The sequence below is a fragment of the Ylistrum balloti genome, unplaced genomic scaffold (genome assembly GCF_031769215.1).
Source record: "Ylistrum balloti isolate Yb309-2 unplaced genomic scaffold, AGI_CSIRO_Ybal_v1 Utg371186, whole genome shotgun sequence".
Classification (NCBI taxonomy): Eukaryota; Metazoa; Mollusca; class Bivalvia; order Pectinida; family Pectinidae; genus Ylistrum; species Ylistrum balloti.
In genome coordinates, this window is record NW_026782646.1 from 483,159 (window position 1) to 507,259 (window position 24,101).

At 38.3% G+C, this 24,101-nt stretch overlaps 1 protein-coding gene across 1 annotated transcript in view; it reads left to right on the plus strand.

Moving 5' to 3' along the window:
• The window catches only part of LOC132561274 (transforming growth factor beta receptor type 3-like), a 61,046-nt gene that overhangs the window by 23,078 nt on the left and 13,867 nt on the right, over positions 1–24,101 (plus strand). Inside the window, exons 6-12 of the mRNA XM_060226000.1 lie at positions 11,250–11,433; positions 12,344–12,467; positions 16,598–16,790; positions 18,273–18,450; positions 21,923–22,083; positions 23,231–23,380; positions 23,583–23,789. Of these exons, the coding sequence (XP_060081983.1) occupies positions 11,250–11,433; positions 12,344–12,467; positions 16,598–16,790; positions 18,273–18,450; positions 21,923–22,083; positions 23,231–23,380; positions 23,583–23,789 (1,197 nt within the window). The remainder of the gene's footprint in view (positions 1–11,249; positions 11,434–12,343; positions 12,468–16,597; positions 16,791–18,272; positions 18,451–21,922; positions 22,084–23,230; positions 23,381–23,582; positions 23,790–24,101) is intronic.

A 24,101-nucleotide genomic window follows, 5' to 3' on the forward strand; every position in this document is an offset into this window, starting at 1 on the left:
GTCAAGTAATTTTGTAAGCTGCCAACTTTTAATGCTTAAGTATATTTGTCGTTCTCTCAGTTGGTCATCTATTCACTTCATTTTAACACCACTGTTATATCTCCTCCTGACCCACTCTGTCAGTCCTTCCCATCCTAACACCATTATTTGACATTTCACCTCCTGACCCCTACCCTGTCAGTCCTCCCCATCCTAACACCATTATTTGACATTTCACCTTCTGACCCCTTCCCTGTCAGTCCTTCCCATCCTAACACCATTATTTGACATTTCACCTCCTGACCCCTACCCTGTCAGTCCTCCCCATCCTAACACCATTATTTGACATTTCACCTCCTGACCCCTACCCTGTCAGTCCTCCCCATCCTAACACCATTATTTGACATTTCACCTCCTGACCCCTACCCTGTCAGTCCCCCCCATCCTAACACCATTATTTGACATTTCACCTCCTGACCCCTACCCTGTCAGTCCTCTCCATCCTAACACCATTATTTGACATTTCACCTCCTGACCCCTACCCTGTCAGTCCTCCCCATCCTAACACCATTATTTGACATTTCACCTCCTGACCTACCATTTTCATACCTAGAATCATGATTTATGACTTTTAGATTCCTAGGATGAATGTCAATGATGTGAAATAGTCTGTCATCCCACATCCTAACACCATTGTTTAACCTTTTGACCTTCTGACCTTCTGAACTTCTTAGCTATATAATCAGTCCTCCCTCATAGTGATTCACCTTCTGACCTCACAGTCAGCCTCCTATTCTATACCTTTATTTCCCTACTGTTCTCTACAGTAAATCAGCTTGGTTATTTAAGAATTTGGCTATAAATAGTTTAGCAGTTGTAAAAGATGGCAGATAATTGGAAGACCTCAGAAGAGGCTCTGTACTATGTCACACCATAACTGTTAATATAGCAGCACTTAAACTTACTTTTTTTTCAAAACTAAAGTTTGATAATTATATTTTTTTGTCACAATTTTATAGAGGAAATTTTAAACAATATGTTATACACAATATATTCAGCTTCAAAATGTTTAAGATTTGAATCATATTACTGTTTATTTTTCTTTAATTTGTATAAATATTTGAATAAATTATCATATGTGTTTTTATTTAATTGTTACACTCATCCTAATGAGAAGTAAGATTCCTTCTTATACACAAAAACTGAAAATAATGTCAATTCAATCTCAGTTCAAGTTCATAAACAGCAGTAAAAAAATCTAAACCAAGGTGGAAAATGTTATCTAGGTCACTGTCTCCGTCAAGGTCACTGATTTTATCAGGGTTAGAGAGGTAATCAGGGTCATTCTTTGTGAAGGTCACTGATTTGATCAGTGTTAGACATGTAATTAAGGTCACTATCTCTGTCAAGGTCACTATCCCTGTCAAGGTCACTGTGAACGAATTACTTGTATATTTTGAAGATTTTCTTCGGTTACATGTTGAGTGGCACTGTAGATGGTGATGAAAATCACATTTTAATATGGGTTAGTTTTTAATATCATCGTGTTTTTATGATGGTATGATTGAACACACATTTAGTAATAATTCTGGGTATTTATGTAAATCTAACGCCACCGTGTTAAATACGATGTCCCCAAAGCAGCCATACTTTCACATGTTTGCTTCAGAAATAAGCTATTCATTAGGATGGAAATCTTATAAATGATGTGATTGATTTTGTTTTGGGCCCTTTATTGATTTAAGATTAAGTGAAAGGATGGGAGACACTAGTTGTAACAAGGGATGCTTAGCTATCACAGCAAAAACTACATACAACAGCCATTCATTCTAATGGAGGTTGTGTAGTGTTAGGGTGAATGGACGGTACACTGTTGGGGTGAATGGACGGTACACTGTTGGGGTGAATGGACGGTACACTGCTGGGGTGAATGGACGGTATACACTGTTGGGGTGAATGGACGGTGCACTGTTGATGTGAATGGACGGTACACTGTTGGGGTGAATGGATGGTACACTGTTGGGGTGAATGGACAGTACACTGTGCAGGTGAACGGACAGTACACTGTTGGGGTGAATGGATGGTACACTGTTGAGGTGAATGGACGTTACACTGTTGGGGTTGGGGTGAATGGACAGTACACTGTTGGGATGAATGGATGGTACACTCACTGTTTGGGTGAATGGACAGTACACTGTTTGGGTGAATGGATGGTACACTGGTCAGGTGAATGGACAGTACACTGTTGAGGTAAATGGACGGTACACTGTTGGGGTGAATGGACAGTACATTGTTGGGTGAATGGACAGTACACTGTTGGGGTAAATGGATGGTACACTGTTGAGGTGAATGGACAGTACATTGTTGGGGTGAATGGACGGTACACTGTTGGGGTGAATGGACAGTACACTGTTGGGGTGAATGGATGGTACACTGTTGGGGTGAATGGACGTTACACTGTTGGGGTGAATGGATGGTACACTGTTGGGGTGAATGGATGGTACACTGTTGAGGTGAATGGATGGTACACTGTTGGGATGAATGGACAGTACACTGTTGGGGTGAATGGATTGTATACTGTTGGGGTGAATGGACAGTACACTGTTTGGGTGAATGGATGGTACACTGTTGGGGTGAATGGATGGTTCACTCGTCCAGTATATATTGATAATAAAAATCCAGAATATATCTTTGTCAGATCCCTGGATATTTCAATTTAAGAATTGTAACTTACAAATTGAACAGAATTTTTTAAATATGACAATGCATTTTTGTATACTGTATGTCCTGAATAAATTATAGTGATCAATTGCACTGTCCATGACAGTATGATGTCCTGTCTGGTATCTCATGTTTAACATCATTGTTTTTCTCTTTTAGATACTTATTCTCTCTATCCCCGGTGAATATAAATACATATTCTGTGTTATATATTCCACACATTATAATTATTAAAGTATTGAAACTCAAAATATATTAATATGATAAAATTCTTTCCCAAAATGATGATAAAAAATACATGTATATATATAAACCTATGCCAAGCTGTATGAGTAAAAACCACAGACCAGCAAAAACCAATTAAATAGAATATTGTTTCATTAAAAGAAATGAACACCAGGTGCAATCTGAAGGCTGTGTCATTGACTTAAGTAATATTCTGCTCATCAACTGTGTAATTATAGATAAATGGGCGGTAAACCAGTACACCATGTTTAATGTCAACTTGTTACAAGTAGACAGCTGATATCAGTCAAATTACAGTCTTTGATAGTGTAAAGAAAGGTATAAAGCATTTAAAAGTAATGAAATAATTTCTCAAGTGGTTTTTTCAGATAGTTTGTCCTTTCTATTCATGGCATCAAAGAAGGAAATGAAGAGAGTAGTGAAAAATAGTTGCTTTCAAGCTGTTATTGGTCAGATGAAAGCGGTAGATGTGACAAAATATGGAGAACAGAAAAAAGGGTAGGAATAAGATAAAAAAAAAATGTGGGTCTATCAGTATAATTATTTTAACTGAATATTGTGTTCCTGATATAGAGTTACAAAGAAGATAATGTAGAGTCACAGAGAACCTGATGTAGAGTCACTGAGAACCTGATGTAGAGTCACTGAGAACCTGATGTAGAGTCACTGAGAACCTGATAAAGAGTCACTGAGAACCTGATGTAGAGTCACAGACTATGTGATGTAGAGTTACAGAGTATGTGATGTAGAGTTACAGAGTATGTGATGTAGAGTTACAGAGTATGTGATGAAGAGTTACAGACTATGTGATGTAGAGTTACAGAGTATGTGATGTAGAGTTACAGACTATGTGATGTAGAGTTACAGAGTACATGATGTAGAGTTACAGACTATGTGATGTAGAGTTACAGAGTACATGATGTAGAGTTACAGAGTACAGAGTATGTGATGTAGAGTTACAGAGTATGTGATGTAGAGTTACAGAGTACATGATGTAGAGTTACAGAGTACATGATGTAGAATTACAGAGTATGTGATGTAGAGTTAGAGTATGTGATGTAGAGTTACAGAGTACATGATGTAGAGTTACAGAGTACCTGATGTAGAGTTACAGAGTACATGATGTAGAGTTACAGAGTACATGATGTAGAGTTACAGAGTACATGATGTAGAATTACAGAGTATGTGATGTAGAGTTACAGAGTACATGATGTAGAGTTACAGAGTATGTGATGTAGAGTTAGAGTATGTGATGTAGAGTTACAGAGTACATGATGTAGAGTTACAGAGTATGTGATGTAGAGTTACAGAGTACATGATGTAGAGTTACAGAGTACATGATGTAGAGTTACAGACTATGTGATGTAGAGTTACAGAGTATGTGATGTAGAGTTACAGAGTATGTGATGTAGAGTTACAGAGTATGTGATGTAGAGTTACAGAGTACATGATGTAGAGTTAGAGTATGTGATATAGAGTTACAGAGTATGTGATGTAGAGTTACAGAGTATGTGATGTAGAGTTACAGAGTACATGATGTAGAGTTACAGAGAACCTGATGTAGAGTTACAGAGTACCTGATGTAGAATTACAGAGAACCTGATGTAGAGTTACAGAGTACATGATGTAGAGTTACAGAGAACCTGATGTAGAATTACAGAGTACATGATGTAGAGTTACAGAGAACCTGATGTAGAATTACAGAGTACATGATGTAGAGTTACAGAGAACCTGATGTAGAGTTACAGAGTACCTGATGTAGAGTTACATAGTATGTAATGTAGAGTTACAGAGTACATGATGTAGAGTTACAGAGAACCTGATGTAGAGTTACAGAGTACCTGATGTAGAATTACAGAGAACCTGATGTAGAATTACAGAGAACCTGCTAAGTTTCACAGAGGAGATAAGAATGAGTTATTATTAAGATGATATTGTATTCTAGTTAACCGTGATGTGTACCTGTACTTCATCACATGTTTGTGAATGAAGTCTGATTTTAGATAAAGATTGAAAAATTATGAACCAATTTCAACTGCTCCTTTATTTGCCTAGCAATAATTGGTATGTTATGGAATGTAGAAGAAATTGGATGTAGAAAAAGAGCTACCATTTTGATGTGGCCTACTGAAACACTAGGATGAAGGTTATCATATTTGGCATTTTGTCAAAGTATTCCCTGTTATTTACTTGTTGTCAAAGCCAGGGCTGTATATATGTAACACACTATTTGATGTGAATTATACAAGAAAAAAAAATCTCTTCTGTTTCTTGGTGCACACTGGATTTCATCAGTAGCATAAACAAACAGACCATCACAGTATAGCTGTACTATACAGGTCCATGGAGTGGTGATATAACAGGTATCAGTCCTGGGAGTGATGATATAACAGGTACCAGTCCTGGGAGTGATGATATAACAGGTACCAGTCCTGGGAGTGATGATATAACAGGTATCAGTGCTGGGAGTAATGGGAGTGGTGATATAACAGGTACCAGTCCTGGGAGTGATGATATAACAGGTATCAGTCCTGGGAGTGGTGATATAACAGGTGTCAGTCCTGGGAGTGATGATATAACAGGTATCAGTCCTGGGAGTGATGATATAACAGGTATCAGTCCTGGGAGTGATGATATAACAGGTATCAGTCCTGGGAGTGATGATATAACAGGTATCAGTCCTGAGAGTGATGATATAACAGGTATCAGTCCTGGGAGTGATGGGAGTGGTGATATAACAGGTATCAGTCCTGGGAGTGATGATATAACAGGTACCAGGTCAGGGAGTGATGACATAACAGGTATCAGTCCTGGGAGTGATGGGAGTGGTGATATAACAGGTACCAGTCCTGGGAGTGATGGGAGTGGTGATATAACAGGTATCAGTCCTGGGAGTGGTGATATAACAGGTATCAGTCTTGGAGGTGGTGATATAACAGATATCAGTCTTGGAGGTGGTGATATAACAGGTATCAGTCCTGGGAGTGGTGATATAACAGGTATCAGTCCTGGGAGTGGTGATATAACAGGTATCAGTCTAGGAGGTGGTGATATAACAGGTGTCATTAGCTCAAAGGGCCAAGTGAGCTTATGCCATTGTGTGGTGTCCGTCATCCGTCCTTCCTGCGTCCATCAAGTTTTCATTTAAACAACTTCTTCAGAAATACCGAAAGGCATAGATTTATCATATTTGGCTGGAAGGTTCCTTTGATGAAGCCCAACGAAGTTTGCCAAATAAAGTAACCTTGACCCATATTCAAGGTCACAGAGATCAAATGTGTTCAAACCTTTAAACGACATTTTCTGATTATCTAAAAATCTAGGATAGTGATATTAAACCAAATTAGGTTCTCAATGATGGCTGATAATATTTGAGAAAAAGAAATGACCTTAACACATATTAAAGGTCACAACGGTCAAATGCGTTAAACCTTTGAACAACTTCTGCTTAACCAAAAGGCCTTAATCATAATATTTGGCCAAAAGGGTAAAATCATTAACAACATCTGATTGACCAAAGGCTGTCATATGTGGCCAGTAAAAGTTTCACAAAGGCTTATTATATACAAATATGTAGAACCTTCCAATGACTTATAAAAGGAAAATATTTGGCTGGGAATTTTCTTGGCACAACTTGGAATAAATTGTAAAGACCTTCCACAGTGATGTCACACTGTTCCAAAAAATAGATTAGGCCAAGCCCCTGGAGACCTGAGCGGCTTGAGCTAAGTAATGTGATTCACAGTCTTAAAATACAGAAAACATGATCGCACAGAGAATTGCAAGAGCTTCATTTTGATTTGAGATTCTTCATAATTATAGCATAAATAAATAAGAAATTCGAAGCTGATCCCATTTGCTATGCAGTGTTTATAGGCCTACAGTAAACTGTTATCATTATATCTCCAGTAACCGGGGCTTTACTGGCCATCACTAATGATATGCTTGAAACGTTTTATTATTGGTTTTGAGTTAGGATTATGGTTTATAATTACATGTACCTTAATTTTTCCTGTCTTTATATTTAATTGTTGCTATATATTGTTGACTTGTGCAAGTCTCAAATATGTTGTATCTGTGTTTGTAAACAATGATCTAAAGGGCAAGTAAGCTTCTGCTGTCCTGGGTCATCCGTCCAGCTATAACTAAGAGTTTTTCTGCTATACTGTTTGACCATCTTCTTTCCTTGATTTAAAAGAAAGCTATCAATTATATTTAACTGGAAACATAAGAAAGTCTCAATTCAACATTGCATATGATGATAGATGAGGGGGCTGACAACTAAGGGACAGAACCCATATGGAGTAATTTGTCATATTGCTTTAAGCATCTACTGTAGAACATATGCACAGATATAGTACTGTTGGTCATAAAGATCCAGGTGAGCGATACAGGCCCTCTGGGCCTCTTGTTATTAATGTCTTAAAGTTATTTAGTGTCACACAATTGTAATGAAAACTTGTAGACATGGACTTATATGAGTATTCATTGTATAGTTCAGGTTTCCATCGGTACAAACTTCAGGTTTACCTGAAACACTAAAATAATAGAAATTCCTGTGAATAGTTTTATGAGTATGGTGGCAAAATATAGTGTTAACAGAAAAGGCTGCATGGTGGATGTATATCTTGTATAGACAGCTAAACTGGAGTGTTTATATATCATAGTTTATGTTTTTTCTCCAGAGTTGATGAATTCCTCAGTGACTTACCTTTGATGTTGGGAGGAAGTTGGAGGGGTTATTTTATGACCTAGGTGGAGGCTCCATGTTTTTAGCATCACTACCGTCTACCATCTTGATACATTCAGTCTGACAATAACACTGCCTGACATGTTGGTGGTTCCCTGCGCTGTTGCTCAGGGGGAAAAAAAAAAAAAAAACTCTCTTAATTACTCACACAAAATCTGTCAAAACCTTAATAAAAGTATTTGTATTGGTTAAAATGTTGTATTCAGTGGGAGACATAAACTACACACAAATCTGGTTTACTTAACTTTGATCTGAGGAGATCTGGAAGGTGGTACTAGAGCACAAGTAAACAAGGTCAGCCTTAAGTATGCACCAGGATTCTCCCAGGTTTTTATCAAAGCACCTTAACTATTTTCTAGGTTGTTGAGTATTTTTGCAACATTGCATGATTCACAGAGACCATCTGTTAAAGTGTTTTGTGTTACTAGTAACACCAAGACAGACCCTCTATAATCATGGCAACCAACAAAATTCACTTAAGGGTTCTTTCCCAAAGGTCAAGGTTAGTTTAATTTCTAATTAGTTTGATTAAGTGAAAGAGAAGGATTTTGGAGTGTTGTTTAGAGGGTGATGGTTCTACAATGTTTCTATGTGGAATTTTTTTTTTTTTTATATGTTGTTTCAAACAATGTGACTTGTGTGGAAGCTTTGTGTAAATGTATGCAGCTTAGTTCCTACTTTGACAAATATCTTTCATCATTTTAACAAATTTCTGACAAGCGTGCTATATTTGGACTCACTAACAATAGTGCATTGTTATAGAAAGAGGACAAAATATCTGGACAAACTCGTTTCATAAGTAAAAGTTAGGTAGTTAAACGGTGTTGGAAAAACGCAACAAAACTCAGATAAATGTGTAAAATTGCAGGTAAGCAAAACATTGGAGATAAAAATGAAAGTTTTTACAGGTGGGTGAAGTGTGCTGGTCAAAATTAAAAATTGTATAGGTAAACCACTATATTATAGAAGTTTAAAGACAGGTGGTACAAGGGCTGCAAGGATGAAAAGTTCAGTTATAGACAAATATCTGGAGGATCTTAGAGCTGTTTCGAACAAACGAGTGCAGCCAAAAATGATGAAGCATTTGGTGAAGGAAAATGTATCCTGAAATCCAGTGATTGACAGATTACAAACCCATAACCACTAAATCTTTATCTCCTTACATTGTTGTTTATAGGGAAGGCACTTTTAATGCACAAGAAAAGGTTCCTGTATGAATTCTGCATTTAGTGTAAAAAAAGATTGTATTATCACATAGCAATCTAAATATTGTACCTGTATTGGTGTGGACAGGTGGTGAACTTGCATGAATTGTAAAATTCCCATCTGGTTAACATAAAGTTCCAAGGTACAAAGCATGACAACACAGTCACGAAGTGAGGTATGGGAAAAAAAGCTAGGTACTTTTCTCTGTTACCTCGCATCAACAACCCCTAATTCTGTGTAGAAAATCGAATATCAATGTCACATGACATTTTTACCATGTACCGCACTTCAATGGTTTGGTGTTGCACACAGTTTGTCGACTCCGCGATCTATAAGTTGGTGACATAGCACACACCACTCGGGTAAATTTTGTTAAAGCGAGGTCATTTTCATGTACCTCAGTAGGCTGGTCTGGTGTTACCACACTGTGTGTTAATAGAATTTCGTTAAATTGAGGTGAGTTTTATGTACCTTACTAAGCTGGTTGAGTATTGCCACTGTGTTACCACTACCATTATTTATTGTGGCCTTTTCAAGCTCTAGTGAATACCTTATTTAGATATATCTTTATCATAACTTTCTTTGCTATGTAAACTGTTTTTTTTTATTTGAGTGTGTGTACCTCAGTTTGTCTATACCAAAGTATGACATGACACATCTGTGTCTCACAATGTATGTGAAAATTCAGATTTTCAAATTTCAGAAAAACTTATAATCTGTGTAACGATCAAGCTTTGGCGATAGTTTTAGACAGGTTAATCAGAAATTTATTCCACACCCATCATTAGTTTCGGTAGACCTCACTTTGCTTCTTCCTGTACTTGTTTCAAAATTTACCTCGGTTTGTTACATATACTGGTAGTGGTGTGCATGCATGCGTGTGTGCATGTGTGTGTGTGTGCATGCACCTGTAGATAGACCGGTAGATAGACCTGTAGATAGACCTGTAGATAGACCGGTAGATAGACCTGGGGATAGACCTGTAGATAGACCTGTAGATAAACCTGTAGAGACCTGTAGATAGACCGGTAGATAGACCTGTAGATAGACCGGTAGATAGACCGGTAGATAGACCTGTAGGTAGACCTGGGGATAGACCTGGAGATAGACCTGTAGATAGACGTGGGGATAGACCTGTAGATAGACCGGTAGATAGACCGGTAGATAGACCTGTAGATAGACCTGGGGATAGACTTGTAGATAGACCTGGGGATAGACCTGGAGATAGACCTGTAGATAGACGTGGGGATAGACCTGTAGATAGACCGGTAGATAGACCGGTAGATAGACCTGTAGATAGACCTGGGGATAGACTTGTAGATAGACGTGGGGATAGACCTGTAGATAGACCGGTAGATAGACCTGTAGATAGACCTGTAGATAGACCTGGGGATAGACCTGTAGATAGACCTGTAGATAGACTGGTAGATAGACCGGTAGATAGACCTGTAGATAGACCTGGAGATAGACCTGTAGATAGACCGGTAGATAGACCTGTAGATAGACCTGTTGGTAGACCGGTAGATAGACCGGTAGATAGACCTGTAGATAGACCGGTAGATAGACCTGTAGATAAACCTATAGATAGACCTGTAGATAGACCTGGGGGTAGACCTGTAGATAGATCGGTAGATAGACCTGTAGATAGACCTGTAGATAGACCTGGAGATAGACCTGTAGATAGATCGGTAGATAGACCTGGGGGTAGACCTGTAGATAGACCTGTAGATAAACCTGTAGAGACCTGTAGATAGATCGGTAGATAGACCTGTAGAGACCTGTAGATAGACCTGTAGATAGACCGGTAGATAGACCTGTAGATAAACCTATAGATAGACATGTAGATAGACCTGGGGGTAGACCTGTAGATAGATCAGTAGATAGACCTGTAGATAGACCTGTAGATAAACCTATAGATAGATCGGTAGATAGACCTGTAGATAAACCTATAGATAGACCTGTAGATAGACCTGGGGGTAGACCTGTAGATAGATCGGTAGGTAGACCTGTAGAGACCTGTAGATAGACCTGGATAAGGAGAAGTGCAGAGTACATCAACTATTGTTGAGTTACTGAAACTGTATGTGTACATTGATCTTACATACCAAATTCGAGGCCTTTAGTAACTTTTTGATTACAGAATTATTGCCCTTTGACTGAATTTTTGTGTCTAGTAAAATTGTTTTTGGGAAGCATTCGTCAGTCTCACTGATACTCTTGTTTTGACAGTGATGTAGAGGTACATTCACAGTGTAAACTGTATGATTGTTTCTATGGTAATTATTTATTTGCAGGTGCCTGTCGATTCCTCAGTGCGATTGTTTCTATGGTAATTATTTATTTGCAGGTGCCTGTCGATTCCTCAGTGCGACTTGTCTTCAAGAGTCATATGCGCCGGTCAATTCGGAAAGTTATCAACATGCCACAGACAAGAAAGGAATTGCTTGACTGGGTTAAGGCAGAACATCATGCGATCACATCCTTCACAGAGCTTCGTAAAGGCAACAGGATTGAACTTACTGTTGGTCCAGGTAAATATGCCGCCTTGCTAAAGGACGTAACTTACTGTTTGCTCAGGAACACAAAATAGTGTGGTTAGTGTTTTAAAGAACTTGTGTAGGATGGTTGACCTGAGACAGACATAGTGTGCAGGCTTTCCAGCGTCCCTAAAATTCCTAAAAAAATCCTACTTTTTTTCAGTTTTCCTAAAAAAAATGAAAAATTCAAAGGGAATTCCTAAAAAAAGCCCTAATTTTTCACTTCAGTTCCTACTTTTTTATATTTCTTACAACTGAAATTGTTTTCATTAAAATCATACTTAAAACGTGTTTTAATGTAGTCCGTAGTTCTAATTCAGGGTAGACCATGAAAGGCAGTTGACCAGTGGATATATGTACCCAGATTGTTATTGGTTGTGACTGAGTGACAGAGGTGTGATTCTTAAGGTCACAGCCAACAGCAGCTGGGACACTGAAACCCTGGAAGACACCTTTCCTGCAATTAAGGCATTGTATGTTAATTTCTATTTTGTCAAATTTGCAAAGGTAAGTCAGTTTAATGCTTTCATGCTCCCTATTCTAGTTACAACATTCCTAATTTAAGCCCTAAATTTGCCCTAAAATTTTGTAATTTTAACCCTAAAATTAGCCCTAATTTTGTGCTGGACAGCCTGAGTGTGGTCAGGGATTGTGTGAAACAGAACCTGTGTAGGATGGTTGACATGAGACAGACATAGTGTGATCAGGGATTGTGTGAAACAGAACGTTTATGCTTAAAATAACATAAGTTATGGTCGTCTACATTGTGGTCACTACCATCACATTTCTGGCAGGGTTGAAGCGAAGGTATGGAGGATGGTGTACCAGTGTTTGTGGACATTTAGAAGAAATACGATAGACACTGATAAAACTTGATTATATGGAGATCTGTTGACTGTTTTAGGGCCGAACTCTTCCCCTGTCTGCGAGATCAGAGATGACCAGCCTTTGAATGCTGTAGCTCGTATTGAACAGCTCCAATTGCTATCAGGATGCAGTTCCAGAGGACATATTGACTCTCAATCAAGGTAACTATCCTACCTCCAAATCTTGGTAGCTCTCTATAGCATTACAATGGACTTTCATATCCCATGTTATACAGTACAGGTCTACAGTGAGAGTTATGGTCCCTGTTTCTATCACATTATACTGTACTGGTCTACAGTGAGAGCTACGGTCCCTGTTTCTATCACATTATACAGTACAGGTCTACAGTGAGAGTTATGGTCCCTGTTTCTATCACATTATACTGTACAGGTCTACAGTGAGAGTTATGGTCCCTGTTTCTATCACATTATACTGTACTGGTCTACAGTGAGAGCTACGGTCCCTGTTTCTATCACATTATACTGTACTGGTCTACAGTGAGAGCTACGGTCCCTGTTTCTATCACATTATACTGTACTGGTCTACAGTGAGAGTTATGGTTCCTGTTTCTATCACATTACAATGAACTGGTCACATGGTACACAGGTTACTGTTTTGTATCAGGTGATACACAGGTTACTGTTTTGTGTCACATGTTACACAGGTTCCTGTTCTATGTCACATAGTACACAGGTTACTGTTCTATGTCACATAGTACACAGGTTACTGTTCTGTGTCACATAGTACACAGGTTACTGTTCTGTGTCACATGTACACATGGTACACATGTTACTGTTTTGTATCAGGTGATACACAGGTTACTGTTCTGTGTCACATGTTACACAGGTTCCTGTTCTATGTCACATGGTACACATGTTCCTGTTCTATGTCACATGGTACACATGTTCATATTCTGTGTCACATGGTACACAGGTTCCTGTTCTATGTCACATGGTACACATATTGATGTTCTGTATCACATGGTAAACAGGTAGTACACAGGTTCCTGTTCTGTGTCACATGGTACACATATTCATGTTCTGTGTCACATGGTACACATGTTCACGTTTTTGTGTCAACAGCAGGCTAACATCAATGACCATGGTACAGTTGCGGAGCCTGAGTGGTACTCATTACTTTGAAAAAATAATTAAACTATGAAGTAGCTTAAAACCAGAACACAATAAGAATTTAGATACGTACAAGTACACACATCTCACACTTATGCTGTGCACAGTGATCATACGCATTGATGTAACATATTACACATAAGTCATGTCAGGGTCTAATTCATTTTGGCTTATCAACTTGGAATTTTACCAAAACTTATCAGTCCAAACAGATAGCAAAATCAATATTGTAATTTGCCTGATGGCTATAGGAATGATGGATCAGGATGATCTAAATATAGATCTCTGACCTACCTGGATAATGCCTTGACCTTCACAGTCTATTTATAGAAGAGGTATTGATTTCTGGCCTGGATCTGGGTTGTTTACTTGTTGTGTTCTATTGGGGTCAAGCTGTTATCAGTGATTGGTCACTGCTGCGTGGCTTCATCAACGATTCTCATTGCTCTTCAGGATCGATGATTGTTGAGGGTGCTGGGATCAATATAAGGACCTTGTTCTAACTGACGATTGGTCATTTGTATGAAGGGCACTTAGTCATTATTTTATTTCCTAGTAGATTTATCTTATCATAGACATTCCTTTTTTATCTGGGCACCAAAATGTTACATTATTTTTTGAGGCCACAACTTTCATGGTAAACAAAATTCATATTTCAAACATATAAAAACATTCACTTGTTTTACAGTTGAAAACTAACTAATTAAGCTGTGATTAAGATGTTAAATCGTTAAAATGTATGTCTTAGTCTAAATTTCTCCATTATTCATGATCAATGTGTCTTCAGGAAACCTCACTTTGTCTAACCTTCTCTATCACTCATGATCAATGTGTCTTCAGGAAACCTTACTTAGTCTAAACTTCTCCTTCATTCATGATCAATGTGTCTTCAGGAAACCTCACTTAGTCTAAACTTCTCCATCACTCATGATAAATGTTTTTCAGGAAACCTTACTTAGTGTAAACTTCTCCATCACTCATGATCAATGTGTCTTCAGGAAACCTCACTTAGTCTAAACTTCTCCATCACTCATGATAAATGTTTTTCAGGAAACCTTACTTAGTGTAAACTTCTCCATCACTCATGATCAATGTGTCTTCAGGAAACCTTACTTAGTCTAAACTTCTCCATCACTCAATGTGTCTTCAGGAAACCTTACTTAGTGTAAACTTCTCCATCACTCATGATCAATGTTTTTCAGGAAACCTTACTTAGTGTAAACTTCTCCATCACTCAATGTGTCTTCAGGAAACCTTACTTAGTCTAAACTTCTCCATCACTCATGATCAATGTTTTTCAGGAAACCTTACGTAGTCTAAACTTCTCCATCACTCAATGTGTCTTCAGGAAACCTTACTTAGTCTAAACTTCTCCATCACTCATGATCAATGTTTTTCAGGAAACCTTACGTAGTCTAAACTTCTCCATCACTCAATGTGTCTTCAGGAAACCTTACTTAGTCTAAACTTCTCCATCACTCATGATCAATGTTTTTCAGGAAACCTTACGTAGTCTAAACTTCTCCATCACTCAATGTGTCTTCAGGAAACCTTACTTAGTCTAAACTTCTCCATCACTCAATGTGTCTTCAGGATGATGTCTCTGTATCAAATGGGACCCTGTGTCTATAACGAGGATGATGTGTCTATACTTCTGTTAGTTGAGTTATATATGTTACAGCCTTACCTGTTAATTGAGTTATATATGTTACAGCCTTACCTGTTAAGTTATATATGTTACAGCCTCACCTGTTAATTGAGTTATATATGTTACAGCCTTACCTGTTGAGTTATATATATTACAGCCTCACCTGTTAATTGAGTTATATATGTTACAGCCTCACCTGTTAATTGAGTTATATATGTTACAGCCTTACCTGTTGAGTTATATATGTTACAGCCTTACCTGTTGAGTTATATATATTACAGCCTCACCTGTTAATTGAGTTATATATGTTACAGCCTCACCTGTTAATTGAGTTATATATGTTACAGCCTTACCTGTTGAGTTATATATGTTACAGCCTTACCTGTTGAGTTATATATATTACAGCCTCACCTGTTAATTGAGTTATATATGTTACAGCCTTACCTGTTAATTGAGTTATATATGTTACAGCCTTACCTGTTGAGTTATGTATGTTACAGCCTTACCTGTTAATTGAGTTATATATGTTACAGCCTTTCCTGTTGAGTTATGTATGTTACAGCCTTACCTGTTAATTGAGTTATATATGTTACAGCCTTACCTGTTAATTGAGTTATATATGTTACAGCCTTACCTGTTGAGTTATATATGTTACAGCCTTACCTGTTGAGTTATATATATTACAGCCTCACCTGTTAATTGAGTTATATATGTTACAGCCTTACCTGTTGAGTTATATATGTTACAGCCTTACCTGTAGAGTTATATATGTTACAGCCTCACCTGTTAATTGAGTTATATATGTTACAGCCTTACCTGTTAATTGAGTTATATATGTTACAGCCTTACCTGTTGAGTTATGTATGTTACAGCCTTACCTGTTAATTGAGTTATATATGTTACAGCCTTTCCTGTTGAGTTATGTATGTTACAGCCTTACCTGTTAATTGAGTTATATATGTTACAGCCTTACCTGTTAATTGAGTTATATATGTTACAGCCTTACCTGTTGAGTTATGTATGTTACAGCCTTACCTGTTAATAGAGTTATATATGTTACAGCCTCACCTGTTGAGTTATATATGTTACAGCCTTACCTGTTGAGTTATATATGTTACAGCCTTACCTGTTGAGTTATATATGTTACAGCCTTACCTGTTAATTGAGTTATATATGTTACAGCCTCACCTGTTGAGTTATATATGTTACAGCCTTACCTGTTGAGTTATATATGTTACAGCCTCACCTGTTGAGTTATATATGTTACAGCCTTACCTGTTAATTGAGTTATATATGTTACAGCCTCACCTGTTGAGTTATATATGTTACAGCCTTACCTGTTGAGTTATGTATGTTACAGCCTTACCTGTTGAGTTATATATGTTACAGTCTTACCTGTTGAGTTATATATGTTACAGCCTTACCTGTTAATTGAGTTATATATGTTACAGCCTTACCTGTTAATTGAGTTATATATGTTACAGCCTTACCTGTTGAGTTATATATGTTACAGCCTTACCTATGTTATTGAGCTGGAGAAGGCCTATGAAGGTAATCCGAGAGGGAAGCCCATTGAGGTAGAACTGGATATCAAGAGCCCCTCACGAAAGACTGCTAAATATAACTTGCTCCTTGTCCTGAAATCTCCAAGGTCCGTGATCTGGAAAATCCAAACCAAACGCATCCAGGGAAATTTAGATATTGTGGTAAGTTTATAAAATTACACTCACCTCTCAGTACTGGACTATCTAGTAAGGTAATATCTGTCTTATCCCAGGTAACTATGTTTATAAATGATCTGGACATCAGTGGTCCATGGTAACAATTCTCATAACTGACTGGACACCAGTGATCCCAGGTAACTGTTGTCATAAGTGACTGGACACTAGTGATCTCGGGTAACCATTGTCATAACTGACTGGATACCAGTGATCCCAGGTAACCATTGTCATAACTAACTGGATACCAGTGATTCAAGGTAATTGTTGTCATAACTGACTGGACACCAGTGATCCCAGGTAACTGTTGTCATAAGTGACTGGACACTAGTGATCTCGGGTAACCATTGTCATAACTAACTGGACACCAGTGATCTCAGGTAAATGTTGTCATAACTAACTGGATACTAGTGGTCCCAGGTAACCATTGTCATAACTGACTGGAAACCAGTGATCTCAGGTAACCATTGTCATAACTAACTGGATACCAGTGATTCAAGGTAATTGTTGTCATAACTGACTGGACAACAGTGATCCCAGGTAAACATTGTCATAAATGACTTGATACCAGTGATCCCAAGTAACCATTGTCATAACTAACTAGATACTAGTGGTCCCAGGTAACCATTGTCATAACTAACTGGATACCAGTGGTCCGAGGTAACCATTGTCATAACTAACTGGATACCGGTGGTCCGAGGTAACCATTGTCATAACTGACTTGATACCAGTGGTCCCAAGTAATAATTGTCATAACTAACTGGACACCAGTGATCTCAGGTAACTGTTGTCATAACTAACTTGATACCAGTGATCCCAGGTAACCATTGTCATAACTAACTGGATACCGGTGGTCCGAGGTAACCATTGTCATAACTGACTTGATACCAGTGGTCCCAAGTAATAATTGTCATAACTAACTGGACACCAGTGATCTCAGGTAACTGTTGTCATAACTAACTTGATACCAGTGATCCCAGGTAACCATTGTCAGAACTGACTGGATACCAGTGATCCCAGGTAACCATTGTCATAACTGACTTGATACCAGTGATTCAAGGTAATTGTTGTCAAAACTGACTGGATACCAGTGATCCCAGGTAACTGTTGTCCCTGACGGGATACCAGTGATCCAAGGTAAATTTGTCTCAACTTGTCATTGTAAGACCCTATTAATGTTTTAATTTCTCAGATAAGACTGTGAATGTCTGAACTAGATGGGTAAGACAGGGATTGTGTAAATGTCTTAACTGGCAATATACTTTTAGTGCTTGGACTACTAGAGATTTTAATGTGGGAAGTTCGGGCGATAAAAATGCTTATTTTAGCTGTTTTGTGAGTAAGTGAATTTCCTCAGATGAAAATATTAATTTTAGCTGTTTTGTGAGTAAGTGAATTTCTATGGATTCATTTTAGATATGTGTATCATTCAAAACTTGTTATATTCTTGGTTGCTGTTTTTTTTCCCAGTCTAATGCAGAAGTGAGCATGTTAGGGATCAAGGTGGACAATGCTGGGACACGCCTAGAGACCATAACTTACAAGCGAGAGGGACTCATCCAGTGGGTCAACTACCATAATGGGCCAGTCTCGCTGTATGCTGGCATCAGTCTCGCTAATAAGGTCACCATCGTATTACCACAGACAGGTGAGAGAACAGACAATTAACAGGTATATAGATACCACAGACAGGTGAGAGAACAGGCCATTGACAGGTATATAGATACCACAGACAGGTGAGAGAACAGACAATTAACAGGTATATAGATACCACAGACAGGTGAGAGAACAGGCCATTGACAGGTATATAGATACCACAGACAGGTGAGAGAATAGACGATTGACAGGTATATAGATACCACAGACAGGTGAGAGAATAGACGATTGATAGGTATATAGATACCACAGACAGGTGAGAGAATAGACGATTGACAGGTATATAGATACCACAGACAGGTGAGAGAACAGGCCATTGACAGGTATATAGATACCACAGACAGGTGAGAGAATAGACGATTGACAGGTATATAGATACCACAGACAGGTGAGAGAACAGGCCATTGACAGGTATATAGATACCACAGACAGGTGAGAGAATAGACGATTGACAGGTATATAGATACCACAGACAGGTGAGAGAATAGACAATTGACAGGTATATAGATACCACAGACAGGTGAGAGAACAGGCCATTGACAGGTATATAGATACCACAGACAGGGGAGAGAACAGGCCATTGACAGGTGTGTAGATACCACAGACAGGTGAGAGAACAGATAATAAACAGGTATATAGATACCACAGACATAGATACCACAGACAGGTGAGAGAACAGATAATAAACAGGTATATAGATACCACAGACAGGTGAGAGAACAGACAACAAACAGGTGTGTAGATACCACAGACAGGTGAGAGAACAGGCAATTGACAGGTATATAGATACCACAGACAGGTGAGAGAACAGGCCATTGACAGGTATATAGATACCACAGACAGGTGAGAGAACAGATAATAAACAGGTGTATAGATACCACAGACAGGTGAGAGAACAGACAATAAACAGGTGTGTAGATCCCACAGACAGGTGAGAGAACAGATAATAAACAGGTATATAGATACCACAGACAGGTGAGAGAACAGATAAACAGATAATAAACAGGTGTATAGATACCACAGACAGGTGAGAGACACAGATTGAGAGAAAACAGGTATATAGATACCACAGACAGGTGAGAGAACACAGACATGAGAGAACAACAGGTATATAGATACCACAGACAGGTGAGAGAACAGATAATAAACAGGTGTATAGATACCACAGACAGGTGAGAGAACAGACAATAAACAGGTATATAGATACCACAGACAGGTGAGAGAACAGATAATAAACAGGTGTGTAGATACCACAGACAGGTGAGAGAACAGATAATAAACAGGTGTATAGATACCACAGACAGGTGAGAGAACAGATAATAAACAGGTGTATAGATACCACAGACAGGTGAGAGAACAGATAATAAACAGGTATATAGATACCACAGACAGGTGAGAGAACAGATAATAAACAGGTGTGTAGATACCACAGACAGGTGAGAGAACAGATAATAAACAGGTATATAGATACCACAGACAGGTGAGAGAACAGATAATAGACAGGTGTGTAGATACCACAGACAGGTGAGAGAACAGATAATAAACAGGTATATAGATACCACAGACAGGTGAGAGAACAGATAATAGACAGGTGTGTAGATACCACAGACAGGTGAGAGAACAGATAATAAACAGGTGTATAGATACCACAGACAGGTGAGAGAACAGATAATAAACAGGTATATAGATACCACAGACAGGTGAGAGAACAGATAATAAACAGGTGTATAGATACCACAGACAGGTGAGAGAACAGGCCATTGACAGGTGTGTAGATACCACAGACAGGTGAGAGAACAGATAATAAACAGGTATATAGATACCACAGACAGGTGAGAGAACAGATAATAAACAGGTGTATAGATACCACAGACAGGTGAGAGAACAGACAATAAACAGGTGTGTAGATACCACAGACAGGGGAGAGAACAGATAATAAACAGGTATATAGATACCACAGACAGGTGAGAGAACAGATAATAAACAGGTATATAGATACCACAGACAGGTGAGAGAACAGGCGATTGACAGGTGTGTAGATACCACAGACAGGTGAGAGAACAGATAATAAACAGGTATATAGATACCACAGACAGGTGAGAGAACAGATAATAAACAGGTGTATAGATACCACAGACAGGTGAGAGAACAGATAATAAACAGGTGTGTAGATACCACAGACAGGTGAGAGAACAGATAATAAACAGGTGTGTAGATACCACAGACAGGTGAGAGAACAGATAATAAACAGGTGTATAGATACCACAGACAGGTGAGAGAACAGATAATAAACAGGTATATAGATACCACAGACAGGTGAGAGAACAGGCCATTGACAGGTATATAGATACCACAGACAGGTGAGAGAACAGATAATAAACAGGTATATAGATACCACAGACAGGTGAGAGAACAGATAATAAACAGGTATATAGATACCACAGACAGGTGAGAGAACAGATAATAAACAGGTGTATAGATACCACAGACAGGTGAGAGAACAGATAATAAACAGGTGTGTAGATACCACAGACAAGTGAGAGAACAGATAATAGACAGGGGTGTAGATACCACAGACAGGTGAGAGAACAGATAATAAACAGGTGTATAGATACCACAGACAGGTGAGAGAACAGATAATAAACAGGTGTGTAGATACCACAGACAGGTGAGAGAACAGATAATAAACATAGATACCACAGACAGGTGAGAGAACAGATAATAAACAGGTGTATAGATACCACAGACAGGTGAGAGAACAGATAATAAACAGGTATATAGATACCACAGACAGGTGAGAGAACAGATAATAAACAGGTATATAGATACCACAGACAGGTGAGAGAACAGATAATAAACAGGTGTGTAGATACCACAGACAGGTGAGAGAACAGATAATAGACAGGTGTGTAGATACCACAGACAGGTGAGAGAACAGATAATAAACAGGTATATAGATACCACAGACAGGTGAGAGAACAGATAATAAACAGGTGTATAGATACCACAGACAGGTGAGAGAACAGATAATAAACAGGTATATAGATACCACAGACAGGTGAGAGAACAGATAATAAACAGGTGTGTAGAGACAGGTGAGAGAACAGATAATAAACAGGTATATAGATACCACAGACAGGTGAGAGAACAGATAATAAACAGGTATATAGATACCACAGACAGGTGAGAGAACAGATAATAAACAGGTATATAGATACCACAGACAGGTGAGAGAACAGATAATAAACAGGTGTGTAGATACCACAGACAGGTGAGAGAACAGATAATAGACAGGTGTGTAGATACCACAGACAGGTGAGAGAACAGATAATAAACAGGTGTGTAGATACCACAGACAGGTGAGAGAACAGATAATAAACAGGTGTATAGATACCACAGACAGGTGAGAGAACAGATAATAAACAGATAATAAAATAATAAAACAGATAATTTATATTTTACAGATGAATCTGAATCTGAGAAAGAACCCGAAAATCCCTCTAAGATCATAACACCTCCATTTGACAATATACCCCACACCAAGAGAGTCTTTAACAGAGCAATCCATGCTGAGTGTCATCCAGAGAGACATATGATTGTTGCCTTCAGCAAACTCATTCAGCAGGTAAATTATTGCATCCTGATACAACTCTAGATATTTAATGTTGATGCCACACTACACTGACAATAGAATGTTGTCTGTCACACACTACACTCACAATAGAATGTTGTCTGTCACATACTACACTGACAATAGAATGTTGTCTGTCACACACTACACTGACAATAGAATGTTGTCTGTCACACACTACACTGACAATAGAATGTTGTCTGTCACACACTACACTGACAATAGAATGTTGTCTGTCACACACTACACTGACAACAGAATGTTGTCTGTCACACACTACACTGACAATAGAATGTTGTCTGTCACACACTACTTACAATATAATGTTGTCTGTCACACACTACACTGACAATATAATGTTGTCTGTCACACACTACACTGACAATAGAATGTTGTCTGTCACACACTACACTGACAATATAATGTTGTCTGTCACACACTACACTGACAATAGAATGTAGTTTGTCACACACTACACTTACAATAGAATGTTGTCTGTCAAACACTACACTTACAATAGAATGTTGTCTGTCACACACTACACTGACAATAGAATGTTGTCTGTCACACACTACACTGACAATAGAATGTTGTCTGTCACACACTACACTGACAATAGAATGTTGTCTGTCACACACTACACTGACAATAGAATGTTGTCTGTCACACATTACACTGACAATAGAATGTTGTCTGTCACACACTACACTGACAATAGAATGCTGTCTGTCACACACTACTTACAATAGAATGTTGTCTGTCACACACTACACTGACAATAGAATGTTGCCTGTCACACACTACACTGACAATAGAATGTTGTCTGTCACACACTACACTGACAATAGAATGTTGTCTGTCACACACTACACTGACAATAGAATGTTGTCTGTCACACACTACACTGACAATAGAATGTTGTCTGTCACACACTACACTGACAATAGAATGTTGTGTGTCACACACTACACTGACAATAGAATGTTGTCTGTCACACACTACACTGACAATAGAATGTTGTCTGTCACACACTACACTGACAATAGAATGTTGTCTGTCACACACTACACTGACAACAGAATGTTGTCTGTCACACACTACACTTGAGTATTTGTAAGAGCATTCTACATTTTAATTACAGAACTTTGGGCTTGAAATCGATCAGTTGACTTTGAGGGACCCAGCATGCAAAGCAGGAACAAATGAAACCCATGTCATCCTGGGTCTGTCTCCTTCAAACTGTGGTACCCAAGCTACAGTCACCGACGGCAACACGTTCTATAACAATGTGGTGAGTATATACAGGAGTGGTAGTACGCATTTTAACATGTTTTCAAGAACATGTTTTCTGTGATTTTAGTAAGGTGCAATTTATGTACGGAAGACTGAATCTTAAATAACTTGGTCGATAGTCGATTCAGTAAATGTTTCACCATTATGTTGATGTCCTTTACATTTTGACTACCACTAGTATTTATGTATAACATTTTCAGTTGCTGGTCCACCGTTCCTCCGCGGATGGATTGGAGGAAGTCGGAAGTGGCTATGATGCCCTGTCAGATAACGAGATTTCCGGTTCCGGATCGCACGATCCCAAAAGTGAAACCTACTTTGATGATGAAGATTTCCAAAGAGATGCAATTCGAATAGAAGTTATGTGTCAGTTCATTGAACATGAGGGGATATCTGACTCGCAACTGGTATGTGAAACAGTCACAGGTGCCTAGGTTTTTGTCTAAAGGATGATATTATTCAAATCTTGATAAACACAATATGTCATTTTCAGTAGTGAATGTTGATGACTTTTTACATTATTTAGAAAATTCTTGTTCAAATTCACCATATTGGCAACACTTGACAGAGATACCTTTAAGTTTGCCATTCCTTGTGTGATGTTTTGAGTCCTGTAACATATTATGTTGAGATAGTAGCCTCAACATCATTTTTTAAAAGAGATTTATTTAATGCACCGAAAAGGTTTTGTATGTTTCTTCAGAATAATATGAAAAAAA